The sequence below is a fragment of the Anoplopoma fimbria genome, chromosome 11 (assembly GCF_027596085.1).
Source record: "Anoplopoma fimbria isolate UVic2021 breed Golden Eagle Sablefish chromosome 11, Afim_UVic_2022, whole genome shotgun sequence".
Lineage (NCBI taxonomy): Eukaryota > Metazoa > Chordata > Actinopteri > Perciformes > Anoplopomatidae > Anoplopoma > Anoplopoma fimbria.
This window is the reverse complement of record NC_072459.1, coordinates 12162889-12176603: the sequence shown is the minus strand read 5'-3', so window position 1 is coordinate 12176603 and position 13715 is coordinate 12162889. Positions and strand designations below refer to the sequence as shown.

Below are 13715 nucleotides of genomic sequence, written 5' to 3'. Positions count from 1 at the left end.
TTGACATTTCCCCAGCTGATTAGTTACATTAAGACAATTACTTATTATATTACCAGTTTTTGAAATGCTATGTTTAAATATGCAAATGAGGCATGATCTCATCAAATAAGTGTTCATTTGCATACATTCCCAGAACAGAAATCTGTTTATGGATAATTCCAGGTTAAAAATTCTTGTTTCATTTTGTTGTCGTCCTACTGGAGTGCAAAAGTTTTGCTCTTTTTTTGTTTCATTTTGTTGACATTAAAGTCAGAGGTTTTTACAGAGGGAATTGGGGCTATCTCTTTCTGTCAACAGCCATGAAAAAAAAAAAAATCACCATGTTTCTAGGACGATTTTATATACAGTACCAGTCAAAAGTTTGGACACCTTCTCATGCAATGGTTTTTCTTTATTTCTTTATTTTATTTTCTACATTGTAGATTAATATTGAAGACATCCAAACTATGAAGGAACACATATGGAATCATGTGGTAAACAAAGAAATGCTCAACAAACCAGAATATGTTTTATATTTTAGATTCTTCAAAGTAGTTGAATGAGAAGGTGTTGACTGGTACTGTACATCAGGCTATAAATGGTATATGAACAAACCCTCTCTGTAAAAACGTTTAGAATATAGATGGGAATAAAACTGGCAGATTTGATACATGTAATTGTAACTTCGGTGGAGATTTTGGCTAAATGTTGGTGAATTTAGGACACAGGTAGACAAGGTGAAGTAAAATACACAACTAAAGGTGTATGTTGGATGTTATCTTCCAACTAGTCCAAATAGATAAGACATCTCAAAATTGACCTGTGCATGAAAAGCATTTTCTTGGGCTCCCATTCATTTATCTGGTCAAAACAAAACCATAACCAACACTGATATTATATTCAGCTGTGATGACAGTTGAACACTATGTATCAATAGATCAACACACACGCTTCAGCATCCACCTGTCTTTGGTTTCAGCTCAGGTGGGTCATAATCAGAAATGTTTGCAGTGTCGTGATTGCTGTCCAAGGTGCTGATCCTTGAATCCAATGTACCAATTCCAATGTTGGTTATGCTATTACATGTGCAGCTAAATGTGCTACTAATGTGAAATAATATGTAATGACAGTTGTGATATGGCTGCTCTATCAGGATATTAACACGAAGCAATAATAGTTAGTCGGAGTTCCAGACTGGAGTGAAGTCAAAATACTACAGACTTCGAATTGAATGTCCTTCCTCGCTTGCCGTAGGAAAACACGGACAAACTGTGGACATGATGGTAGTCAGCTAGCCTGCTAGCCATTTTAGCCTTTTTTATTTTCATGGCAAAATGTTCGATAAAATGTAATCATTTGTCTGTTGACGAAGGAGGAAGTGGAGGGGATGTGGCTAAATAATGGGTAACGTTTTTGGGAGAAAGAGTCAACCCACGCGTGTAACGGAACAAGACAAAGCCATTTTGGTGAGCTGATGGCGGCTGTAGCAGCTGGTTAGTCCCGTTACAACAACACACGGCTACCGTTAGCTCGCTGCACAGCGCTGTGGCTGCTAGGCAACATGGACTAGTGTTAGCCGACGTGTTAAGCATGGGATGTTCACTGTTATTCACATTCAAACAGAAGTCCTTTGATGGGACCAACGTTAGCTAGAGAGACATGTTGTCCCTAATCTGTGTCTGTATTCAACGTGGAAAATATAATCCACTGGATATTGCAATGTAGTACAAAACACTCTTATGATTTACATTGTTTTCACACATTATCAGATATGTGGTAATCCAACATACTATACATATTTGCTTATAGTTTTTGCATTAATGAGTTCCCACACTGGGGATTAATAAAGCTTTCAGATCTAATTTAGAATATATGTACATTTCGTTACTTTGTTACTTAAAATGACATCAGACTATGTGTTCCCCCCCAGCAATTAAAGCAGCAGAGAGATAAGCTGAAGCAGTACCAAAAGAGAGTCACCCTCCAACTGGAGAAAGAGCGACTTCTGGCAAAGCAGTTGCTAAATGATGGGAAGAAAGAGTAAGCATTAAAAAAAAGACAAGATGGCCTTCTCCGTTCAATGTCTGTCACCATGTAGTCAGTAGTGTGTTTGATGAAAGAGCAACAACACATGCATTACATGCATAACTTTACACAGACACATTTGAAATCTCTTGAGGTGCAGATCTCGCCATGGGCTCAATGACATCCTCTATTTTATTCTGTATGCAATGTTATCCATTGTATGGCTACCTTAGACAATAACATGCTCTTTGCTGTATTATGTTTTTTCTTTTTTTTATTTCTTTGTTATTGCAGAAAAGCACTGCTGCTTCTAAAGAAAAAACGATATCAGGATCAGCTACTCGACAAGACTGAAAATCAAATATCAAACCTAGAGCGGATGGTAAGTTATGTGCGATTACACTATTTGACGCCATATCTTTTAAAGTCACCAAGCCCCAGCCCATGGGTGTATCAGATTATAGTTCATGCAATTGTTTTCAAGAGCAAAGGAGCATGTTCAATGTGATGTGAAATATTAAGATAAAAAGTGAAATTTTCTAAAGACTGCTTTCTCATGGTCTGCTTTTGGACAATCTGCAAAATGCAAGCTTAACCTGAACTGGAAAATGTGCATAGAATGATAGGTGGTGTCATTATCAGTAATTAACTTGTTTTTTCACGGTACATAGCTGTGTCAAATGTAATGTTGTCAGGACTTATTGGTGTTTAAATGCCATATATAACATAATCAGCCACTATGTAGGCAATGTTGAATGAGAGAATTAAAGCAGCATGCTATTTTTGATCATCTTTACTTTGTGTTTGTTTGTCCTGCATGTCTCTATTTTGCAATTTTTTATGTTTTACATGCTAATATTTGTCAACAGGTTCAAGATATTGAGTTCATGCAAATTGAATTGAAAGTCATCGAGGGACTTAAGGTTGGCAATGATTGTCTGAAGAGTATGCACGAGGTAGATATGCTTTCATGTTTCTTTCCTGCCTTTTGTGTTCAAAAATATGCCTTTCACACCCACGTGATAATAACACCCCCTCAAGCTTTAGATAGGTGAGAGCATACTTCACAAATGTCAAAGTTTTAACTGATAAACACACTTTATTGAATGTGATCCTTTTGGCGAGGTTGGAGCAGGGGGGAAGCTTGTGGTTTGTGTTAGCATAGCTGGTGCACATTGTTTGAAGATTAAGGGATTAAAAAGCAAAGCCTTGACTACAGCGGTGCGACTGCAGAACATCCTTGGATACAGTGTACAGATCTTGCCCAGGAAATTCACAAGCCTGAATGTGAGGAAAACACTTTCCATCCCAAAATCACATTTCTTCTGTAATATGTTCTTCCTTTTCTTGTTTGTGCAGATCATGTCAATTGAAGATGTGGAGAGAATCCTGGACGAGACCCAGGAATCAGTTGAATATCAAAGGGTAAATGTCTGCTTTATGGCACAAATGTCCAGTTGATCTCAAGGTTGAACTGATTAGATTTTTGTGTTCAAAGGTCACTGTGACCTCACAAAACACGTTTTGGCCGTAACTCAAGAATTCATATGCTGGTTATGAAAATTTCATACCAATGACTGTTCCAATACAATTATGAAGTGATGACATTTTGGACAGACATTGATGATGACTCGTTGGCAGAGGCAGTCAACTGCAAGGCGGTAATTCTAGTTGATTAAAATGAATAATGCCAATATTGTATTTGAATAGTAACTACTTTAATGGCTTTATGTTACAATATCCCCTCAGTTTTGAGGATGCAGACTGCTTTAATCGAGAACTTTACTACACATTATATAGATAACTGCCCATGTTTATAGTAAGTCAGCAAAAGAAGAACTGAGCTGTCAGTCACTGTGCTGTCAGCTAACAGAATATTTTTTTTGCTCGTGCAGCAAATAGATGAAATGCTGGCTGGAGCTCTGACGCAGGAGGACGAGGAGGCTGTTTTAGCAGAGCTGGAAGCGATCACTCAGGTGGGTGTTGCACCAAATGTTTAACCTTTATTAACACAGGAAATGTTCGGTGACCGGTGCATGATTTTCCCTGTAACACCCCTCTTGACATTTGTAGTTACACACACACACACACACACACACACACACACACACACACACACACAACACACACACACACACACACACACACTGAGGCCTGGTGTAACTACAGCTTCCACTGGAGCAGTGAGGTTGTAAAATCTGTGATTCAGAGTTAAGTCAAGTCGTTTCGTACCCAAACTGCATGCTGGTATTTTGACCAGATTTGTGCATTGTCTGTCTTTCTAGGAGAGGAATAATTTGGCAAAATTCAAAGCCACAAAATTTTAATTTGTATGTAATAACAGGCTGTATAATAGAAACAGTTGTTGATATGATTTTGGTTGATTGCTAATAATTAAAACGTCAGCAGATGTTTCCCCTTTTGTGATCTAATTATCATTCCACACTGATCAAATTCCACAATTTATTAAGTTTCACACTTGAATACACACATAGATTATTATTATTATTTCATTTTTAGATTATAATTTAAAGTCTTCTCAATTGGACAAAAAAAGCAGCAAGCAATGAAATATTCCTTTTAGCAGTTTATCTACAAATGTTTTGGATGTACCATCAAACAAGTTTGGGTGAAATAACTTGCCTCTATTTACACATGTGACTTAAAATTGAACATTATAAAAATAAAATGCTTAGTTGTATTGGGGACATTTAGGGAGAGTAATAAAAGAAGCTGAATCCTGAAGCTTGCATCGTCAAAATGTCTATTATTTTCATCTTGGCAAATAAACACTTTGTGCCTTTCCAGTTGGTCACTGTGACCTTTATTGTTAGACAGTTTATTGTAACTCTGTCTCTTCTCCTGTAACAGGGAGAAGATGTAGCACTTCCAGAAGTCCCCACTGAGCCAATACCAGAGGTCCCAGAAACAGCTAAAGCTGAACCAGGTACGGTTGTTTTTCCTATTTCACATCATGAAGAATTCCTCACACACTTGATGTATTTGTACAGTAATTGATGCCAGATTGATCCTATTTGCTTTATTTTGACTTTCTTTTCTAGAGAGGAGAGAAGCAAAGGACAAGCCAGACAGAGAGATGTTAGCAGCCTAGAACAGAGTCAATTTGTGGTTGGGAGTTGACTTTATTGTGCTTTCACTATTGTATCCTTAAATGTTAGCAGATGAAGATGGGAACTGCACATATCAGTGCCCCCCTAAAGTATCTACAAAAAGGAAGTGAAATGTTGTATTTCTCTGACTTGCATTAGCAAAGCAATGTCACATTGTAACTGTTCTGGTTATGGTGTAACATAATGAACTGACACATTTTTAGATGTTTTACACATTCATTTCAGTTGTTTTCCATATTAAATTGAGCTGTGGCCACCATATGTTTTCGTTTGACTTGATATGTTGTTGACATTTTCATCTTGTGAATCATGCTTTCTCCAGAAGAGGGCACTCCTTGCTAGTTTTGTTTTGGACTCAACAGTTTACAAAACAGGTGTGTTCATTCACATCCCCCATCAGTAAAGTGTGTGTGTGGTTATTGTCAGAAAGTAGAAAGCTCATGTTGCCGATATGTGGGAGATGTTTGGACAAGAAAGACAGTATAGTATTTACAATCCTACACTAAGTGGGCACTTAGACTCTAATTGGCATGTACAAGGAAACTAACACAAAGTATCAACTGGGAGAAAAACATTACCTATGGTGTTACTGAAAACAGTCAGAGTATGACTCACTTACAGACTTCTGCAATGCAATTGATACATAAAGTTGTCTTATGTAAACGCAGAGAAGAGAAACTTCATGAGGACAACTGTCATTTTGTAGGTTGCTCCGATGATAGCAGCAGTGTGCACAAAGGCTTTAATGGGCAGAGGCAGAAAAACAACCAAATTGCACCATGCTGGTATGGACATGGAACACTGGGGGTAGGAAACGTACTCAAAATCTGTCTTTTATGTCTTTTTTTCCCCGCTGGATTGGGTTCATTTAGGGTAGCCATTCTTTATCAAAATGACGTATGAGGGAAAACAAACTGGTTTGATTGGCTCTTTTGCTCTGAGTAAAAATGAAATTTTTCTCCTGCAGTATTTAATCACCTTGTGCAGTGTTTGCCTATAGGCTCATTGTTTTAGATGAATGCAAATTTTAGAGAACTGTGTCTTTTATGCTCATCATTACTAAATACAAAATCAATAGGCCATTATATATAAAATATTTTTTTATGGGGCAAGAACCTTATTAAATACTACATGGTTTTTTTTTGCAGAGAAACAAACCATATTACAGCAATGGTGGAGCTCAATTGGTATAGAAATGTGGGGGGCGTGCACCAAATGTGCACTTTGATGGTGCTGCATTCTGATGCTGTGGGAAATATTGGGTTTATGGTTTGAACGAATTGCACATGTGCTCTGGATTGGATCCATGTCAGCATGGAATATAATACATATAATTCTAATCATTCAATTATATATTGCGAATCTGCACAATCTTTAAATTTTTAAATCTAGGCCACAGTCGACTAATTTAGTTTTTGTCATGTTTACCAGTCAATTAGCTTACAATCCTGATTCTTATCTTTATCACTCACAAGCGCAGCTTCTAAGTATCGGTATATGTTATATGACATACGTAAAATGTTACTTCTGTCCTTTTTTTGTTGTTATTTATATTACTTTTACTATATTTTGGACTTTATTTCTGTACGCTTCTACTGCGCGTCTGAACAGCAGCGAAAAAAAACTAAGCTGTCGCCGAGACAGTGAAGGCAGCACGGGGCTGTCAGCTGGGGAGAGGAAGGTGTGTTTAGTTGGAGTGGGGATTCGGGAGCGCAGTATCATCTCCTTCTCACGGGCGCGTTGCTTCGCCTATTGTCTGATCAAACTCGCGTATTATCCAGTTAACCCCCATTTTTACGCGGATACACGTTTGAAGGACAAAAACTGTTTATGGTCCTGGCTGAAGATTTCACGATGTCTCGCACCGACGAGGTTCACCGCATGACGGAAAATGTCTATAAGGTAAGATCCAACTAATAAGTAAAGTTTTGAGGTCCATATGGTAATAAGATTTCACCTTTCAGACACTGTTATTCCACCGTAAATCCGATTTATTTACTGGCCAAGACGCATTCAGAGCCTTGTTGTTTTTTTCAACGATAATCTCTTTAGGGAGAGGCGTCGTAGCTCAATTGGTGGATTTTTTTTTTTTTTTTTTTTTTTTTTTTTTTTTTGGATTAGTCTTCCACCTCCACACGTTTCTTCTCGAAACCAGGTTTGATAATTAAGGTAACACCTCCCAGCTAAAAAAAACAAAAAAAACTTAGTCATTCATTCATTCTTTTCCTACATGCTGGCCTATTGTATTCCTATAGTCCACCCAACGTTACAGCTCTGATAATAGTGTAGGCTTTACCTAAGATACCAGTGGATTTCTATAGCCTAGATTTCATTTGTAAATGGGGACATAGTGCATTCCTGTAGGCAGCTTTTGACGGGCAGAGAAGGATGGGCGGATTTGTTGCAACAAGTAAACATTTGCCCCATAGGAGTTTCAACATTCAAACCTGTTCTGCCTAAAAACCTGTGTGAGCTTTGCATGCAATAGTAAACCTCAGTACTGGCAATAATTGTTCTCAGTAGAAAGACTATAAAACAAGTAATAGTATCGAGTGGCAGCAGCATCCAAGCATTATCTTTATTATTTCATCATTGATCTATAAAATGGCAAAAAAATAAGTAAAATAAATAAATAAAAATGAATAAATCATTATTTCATCATTTCTCAAATCCCCAAATGTTTCAATTTGCAATGACGTAGAACGCAGAGAACCAGCTAATGTGGGGATTTGTCATGTATGAAAGCTTGATACATGAACCACTGAATTGACTACGAAAATTGTTGCAGATTAACTGTTTGCTGAACATCTGATCAATTAATCAACAGATAATTTCATCAATAGTTGCCGTGTAAATCATTAACAATAAATCCAGGCTTTGGTTCATTATGCCATGTTTCAGAATCACAGGCACCTACTGAAGGAATGTCAGCAAAAGTGCAGGTTATGAAGGCTCCACACCTGCAATAATCTCAGGTTTCTGTTTTGATAAGAGCTCACTGATACTGGAGGAAGTCTTTTTCAATATATTCTCAGTCACACACAGTAACCCTTAAATTGTACTTTAATTTTACCTGCCACCATGACCGAATCCAGCTGTAGTTCAGCTAACAGAAGGCCAAGGATGGGTGGAGGGTAGCTGTTCATTCTCCTACAGGGAATAGACTTAAATCAGGAAGGAGGTCGGATGAGCCAAGAGTGACTGACTGCTTCTTCTTTTAGAGCCAACAAGGGAAGCAAATGTTTCAGGTGGCTATTTCTGTCCTGGTTTGGTCACACAACCTACAGTGTATCTTCTTTTCATTGTGGATTGTGAGCCATGCTCTGACTGTGTCTTTCTAAGCATTTACACCTCCTAATGTAGGCTAATCAACATAGACCCACTGTAGGAGTCTGGATACCGAACCTCTGGGGGGGCAACAAGTCCCTTCATAGATGGTCTTGCTCATTCAAGCACAAGCCCAGTAGTGGGGCTCTTTCTTTGGGGTGAGAGAGTCCTGACAGCCAGAAACGCTGATGGGCGGCAAAGTGGAGAGAGGCAGACCTTCTTCCACACTGGGGATCTGACCTCGTGGCAAAAGCTAGGAGGAGGTCACAGAGTGTCATCTATAGTCAATGCTTATTTGGCATTCTTCGTGCTTTCCTTATCAACCCTGCAGTGTAAAAGCTGGATTATTTAGTGTCCTCCTTAGATGTAAAGAATTGGATTCGATTCGACTCCCACCGTATCTCAGTGATGATACACATCAGTCTTTCACTGCATGTTTTTAATCGTTTTACCCTCAAAACCACACTTTTTATTTTAAAGTCATGCTGTTTTATTATAGATATAGGCGGTGATCGGCTTGTTTTGTCACTGGAATTTGCTGCCAGTGAAGTGCAGACTGTCACTTCATGGGCTTGTCAGACACATTGAGGGAATGGTAGAGCTGCAAGGCTTGTTGCATAAGCAAAGAAAGACAAACGACTTATGCAAGCAGTCGAAAAAGATGCAAAATACATCATAATACCAAAAGAACACTGAAAGTTTACCCAGGTAGTGGCACAATGATTGGATGTTTCTTCACATAGTGCAGAGGGAGACTCAATATTGATGTAACCCCTAAAGTTATGTTCACAGGGTTGTACCTTTTGACTCTTTGTGGCTTTTTGAGTTTTTATGAAGAGTTTGCTAATTGTATGCACTGATGATTAAACATTGAGAGTCATGAACCTCCAGCTGTTGGACAGACTCTCAACAGCAAGTCTATTAACACTAACTTTGGGGGGGGAAACAAATGGGACTTCCAAAACACTGGCTGCCCACTAAAACCCTGCTCATTTCTCTCATAGTTACGAGTATGAAAGCCCCGGTGGATAGGTAATTGCTTTTCTTCTGATCGTATGCAAACGGACCCCTCCTGAGGAAGAGGAGATGTTAAAACGTACGGCGGCTGCAAAGTCATTGCAGCCAGCAGCCGGGCAGATACTGAGTAATCGCAGAGGAGGAGAGGGGGGTAACTGCACCGCAGTGACTCATGTTAGCCCAGTGAGTCGGTAGTGTGTGTTTAACAGGGCCGGGACTGTAAGCATGGTGAGGGCGAGACTGGAGATTCAGCGTCTACCTGCGAGGGTTGTTCCTCTAAAGGCCAGAGACACACCTTAGTTTTTTTTTTTTTTGGAGTTGACTTTATGGTAATCAACAGGGGAGTCAACCCTGTAGAACCCAGCAATCCAAGAGTGATCCTCTGTGACTCACTTCAATTCTCCTCCCTCACATAGACAGTTCCAGACGTGGGGCGAATGGCATCTAGTCATTCCCTCGCTGACGGGGTGAGACACTTAAGACTGACACTGTGTGTGTGTGTGTGTGTGTGTGTGTGTGTGTGTGTGTGTGTGTGTGTGTGTGTGTGTGTGTGTCACAGTCATGTCCACCAGCTTGCTTTTTGGATGGGTGTCTGAGAGAGACAGTTCCCGGGTCAAGCAGCCTCTTAACATGCAGATGGATGAAGTCTGAACGCTGTGTGTGTGTGTGTGTGTGTGTGTGTGTGTGGAGGACACACACACGCTGAAGTGAACAAACAGATTAATCAGGCTATAGGCTAAAGAAGAATGGGGCTGGTGTGTTAAATCAATCTTTAATGTAACCTTTCAATGGCTATTATAATGTTAACTCTAAAGGTTGTGTGGAAGTGAGGCGGTTGAACACACCCTTTAGCTCAATATAACTTTTACTTGTGTTTATTCGTAGTCTTTGTCATGGAAACTTTGTTTGTTGCGGGTTTTTGAACACACCCTGACAGGTAAGAGAAAAAGAAGGGTGTGTCTCATCTCCTGCAGCCCTCAGGACAACACTCATTTTCCCATGCAGCAGCACCACTCCCTAATTGTCAACACAGCCTGGAAAACAGTGGACGCCATTTTCTCAAATGGCTGTTATGGGGCAGGCTAAATAGTAGTTTGACGTCAACTGGATCAAGCATGACACTCGATACTCTCCGGTTATTGGAGATCTTCATTGTGTCATGAGTTTGATACTGCTGCAGTAGGCTGTTTGATTTAAAAAATAAAATAAAAAAGGAACCTGATCTGAATCGCAGTCTTTCTGCCTAAAAGACATGCTGTTATATAATAGATCTCTCTCTCGGTTAAAATACTGTCGTGACATTAACTACACTCGAATGAATGATATTCTGATAATGAGAAGAGGACTAACGGTTTCACCACAATCTCATGTAGGAGATCTGAACAGGTGGTCTCTTAGCAACAACGTGCCATTATTCTTATGTGTTTCTGTCATATCATTGTGCTAAAAAGACCTGCAGTCGGTGAAGGGGCTGGAGAAGGCGAGTGAGAGGGAAGAAGAGCAAAGGATTTTCGTTTCCGAGTTAAAAGAGAGATGTTGAACCGATTGTAATTGATGAGAAATGCTTCATAAAAAGGCCCAGAAGGGGTGCAGTGTAAACCAGCCCCGTCTGCTGTATATACAGTACAGTGTGCTCTTACATTAAGAGGCTGTCTTGAGTCACTTGAATGATAACGCCATCTGTCACTTTATTTACCTTTTTCGTCTAGCAGTATATCACAGCAGTCGCCACTTCCCTTATGATATGCAATTTAATGGAGTTTCAAATGACTTCACCTCCCGAACATCTGCCTCCAGAATATAGTGTTTCAACAAGTTTATGCCTGCTGGAGCCCGGGGCCTAGAGAAGATTGCATTATTCACTGCAGGAGATATCCTAACATTCATTGCCTGTGGAACAGCAGATTTGTTCCCTGTGCCTCTGACTGCGATGCAGAGAGAGAGAGAGAGAGAATGAGAGGACTATTGCTCCACACACCCACCTTCTCTGCACGTCCGGGGGTGGATGATTTAGAGACATTTTCTCTTTTCTTTTACTCATCACTGCTTTTTTCAAGGGCTGAGACTGGAGATGTTCAGTGCTAAATCCAAGGCTACACTGCATTGATCACAAAAGAGGCTTCGTAGCCAATGCGGACAGAGCGGGGTTCGTTCAAAGTGACTTTTTTAAAGATAAGATAAAACGTTGTGGTCCACGTTGACAACATAAAAAGACGTATGTAAGGTCATCTTCCGTTAACTTGGCGATCGTTCCAAAGTGTTACTTATGTCACAAAAGACGGCATGCGTGATAATTTGATCTGCTTCATAGAGTGCATTACATTTGCTCTATTGTGGGGGTGGAAGAGAGAAGTAGATGAAGAGAAGGAAACATAGATGGGGACATTCCACATCCTCGTTGAAATAGTCCCTAATTACTGTGGAGTGTGTAGCTGTAATTACACAGACTGAAAGAGACACAGAAGCAGAGACATAATATTTCAGTTAGTACTCCGGCAGTGGACAATGGCCTTACATTTAAGGGTCATGGACTACAGTTAACATGCCTGTGGCTAGAGTTACTGTATGTCTCTGTGGCAGATGCTGCTACTTTCAGTAGCATTGGCCAGCCTCCACCCACTAGGCTCTATGAGCAGGCAACCACAGTGTTTCTGTCAGACCTAGAGCAGTCATGCTATTGTGCAGAAAGTAGGAAATTTGGCTCGCATACCCATATGGTTTGAATGTTCATTTTGGTGAGGACATTAACACTCAGTGAAATCTTACAGCAGAGACTCACAGTTATGGCATTCCCTGTACATCTTTAGGCTTATTTGTTAAAATCATCAGCATCTCCAATTTAGATTATGTTCCTGCTTGTTCCTGTGGGACACTTCACTATGAGACAAACATGTACTTTGAGTTTACATTTGTCAAGCACTAGATACATGGTGTTCTGTCCACATAGGGCTGTGTTTGAATCTGAATTTGGCAAGGAGGAGGTCAGCAGTGGCACCCTCGCACAATACATCCATAATTCATAAAGAGCCTTCCTATAGAGGATATCTGCAAATTCACACCAAATGTGAATTTGCAGATATCCTCTTCATCTAACGCACACCCAAATGAGGTTCGTCATTCTACAATGTATGGTGCTCATTTGGAGAAACAACAATCTCTGCTGCTGTCAGTTTATTACCTTTCTGCTCTTGAGCCTTTGAGTCTTTCACAGTTCATGAGGAGACTATTTTTTAAGGGATCTCAGAGGATTGCTTTTCTTTCCTCCACCAAAATGAACGGGTTTTATTGCTGGTCAAAGAACTGAAGCTAGCAAATACGTCTGGGTCTTGGTTGCTGTGGTAACCAGCGCCTGTGTTGAGTTAGTTGAGTGGCTGATGCAGGGCTGAGTAGAGAGGGGGTTGTCACACTGGCTGCAGATGACAGCAAAGCAAACAAACACAGTAAATAGTTGGTCTCTGGCGAGCCAATGATTTGTTTTGCACTGGCATGAGACACTGCAGATCGAAGTTGCAGAAAGGACAAAGAACCTGAGAGAGGTGACTTTGTTTTTCCTTCTCCACCTGAGACCCGTCTTAGAGGACTTTGTGTTCATGTCTGATTGAATATGACAAAATGTCATTGGTGAAAAGCCTCTTATAATGTTGCTGTTGGTGACGAACATTTACCAAAGCGTAAGGAATAATTCTATTTGCAAGGTGGATAAGCAACATGAATAAGCATTTTACTCCCACATGACGTGGCATGCGTTGTTTTTCGATGTTTACAGATAAAGCACACATCAGATAAAAGAATAAGGAAAGGAACAAGGGGCGTTACAGTGGGGAAATGTTGGTAAGGGGTAATTCAAGATTTATGGTCATGGAGTTGCGTTTCTTTAATTAGCATAGCTCTTGTCTGACAACATGAGTCAACTTTGACATAATCTCCTTTTACTGTTCACATTCACAATTACAATATAATAAGGCCTACAGAAGAGGCAGATCAACATAATTGCAAACTTAAACTGACAGTGGAGTCCTTATATACTTGTCTTGGGTCTCTTCAAAATTCTGCTGCGTCATGCTTTACAATATGACTTATGTAGCTATAATCCATAATTGCATAATTGGTCGATAATAAGCTGCAATAACTAACGCTTAATGTTGCTCACTCAAGCTGGACAAAGAGGTCACAAGAGGCCAGCTGTTTATTTTCACTGACTCTCCAGAAAAATTCTTCTGAGTTATTCACCCAAGT

General features: G+C 39.9%; 2 protein-coding genes across 9 annotated transcripts in view; both read left to right on the top strand.

Moving 5' to 3' along the window:
* Window positions 1–1231: 1231 nt before the first annotated feature.
* LOC129098847 (charged multivesicular body protein 6-like) lies at window positions 1232–5387 on the top strand. The gene is made up of 8 exons (XM_054607965.1): window positions 1232–1445; window positions 1910–2019; window positions 2299–2386; window positions 2874–2960; window positions 3364–3429; window positions 3900–3980; window positions 4876–4951; window positions 5067–5387. Exons 1-8 carry the CDS (start codon window positions 1380–1382, stop codon window positions 5114–5116), a joined length of 624 nt encoding a protein of 207 aa, XP_054463940.1. The 5' UTR covers window positions 1232–1379; the 3' UTR covers window positions 5117–5387.
* Window positions 5388–5730: 343 nt separating this feature from the next.
* baiap2a (BAR/IMD domain containing adaptor protein 2a) overlaps window positions 5731–13715 on the top strand; it is a 50545-nt gene continuing 42560 nt past the window's right edge. For 5 of the 8 annotated variants that reach the window (XM_054606886.1, XM_054606889.1, XM_054606887.1 and 2 more), the window contains exon 1: window positions 5731–5942. In XM_054606886.1, the coding sequence (XP_054462861.1) occupies window positions 5742–5942 (201 nt within the window). In that variant the 5' untranslated portion in view covers window positions 5731–5741. Of the gene's footprint in view, window positions 5943–6832; window positions 7038–13715 lie in introns of those variants that run through there. The other 3 variants (XM_054606892.1, XM_054606891.1, XM_054606890.1) reach the window with 1 other exon arrangement.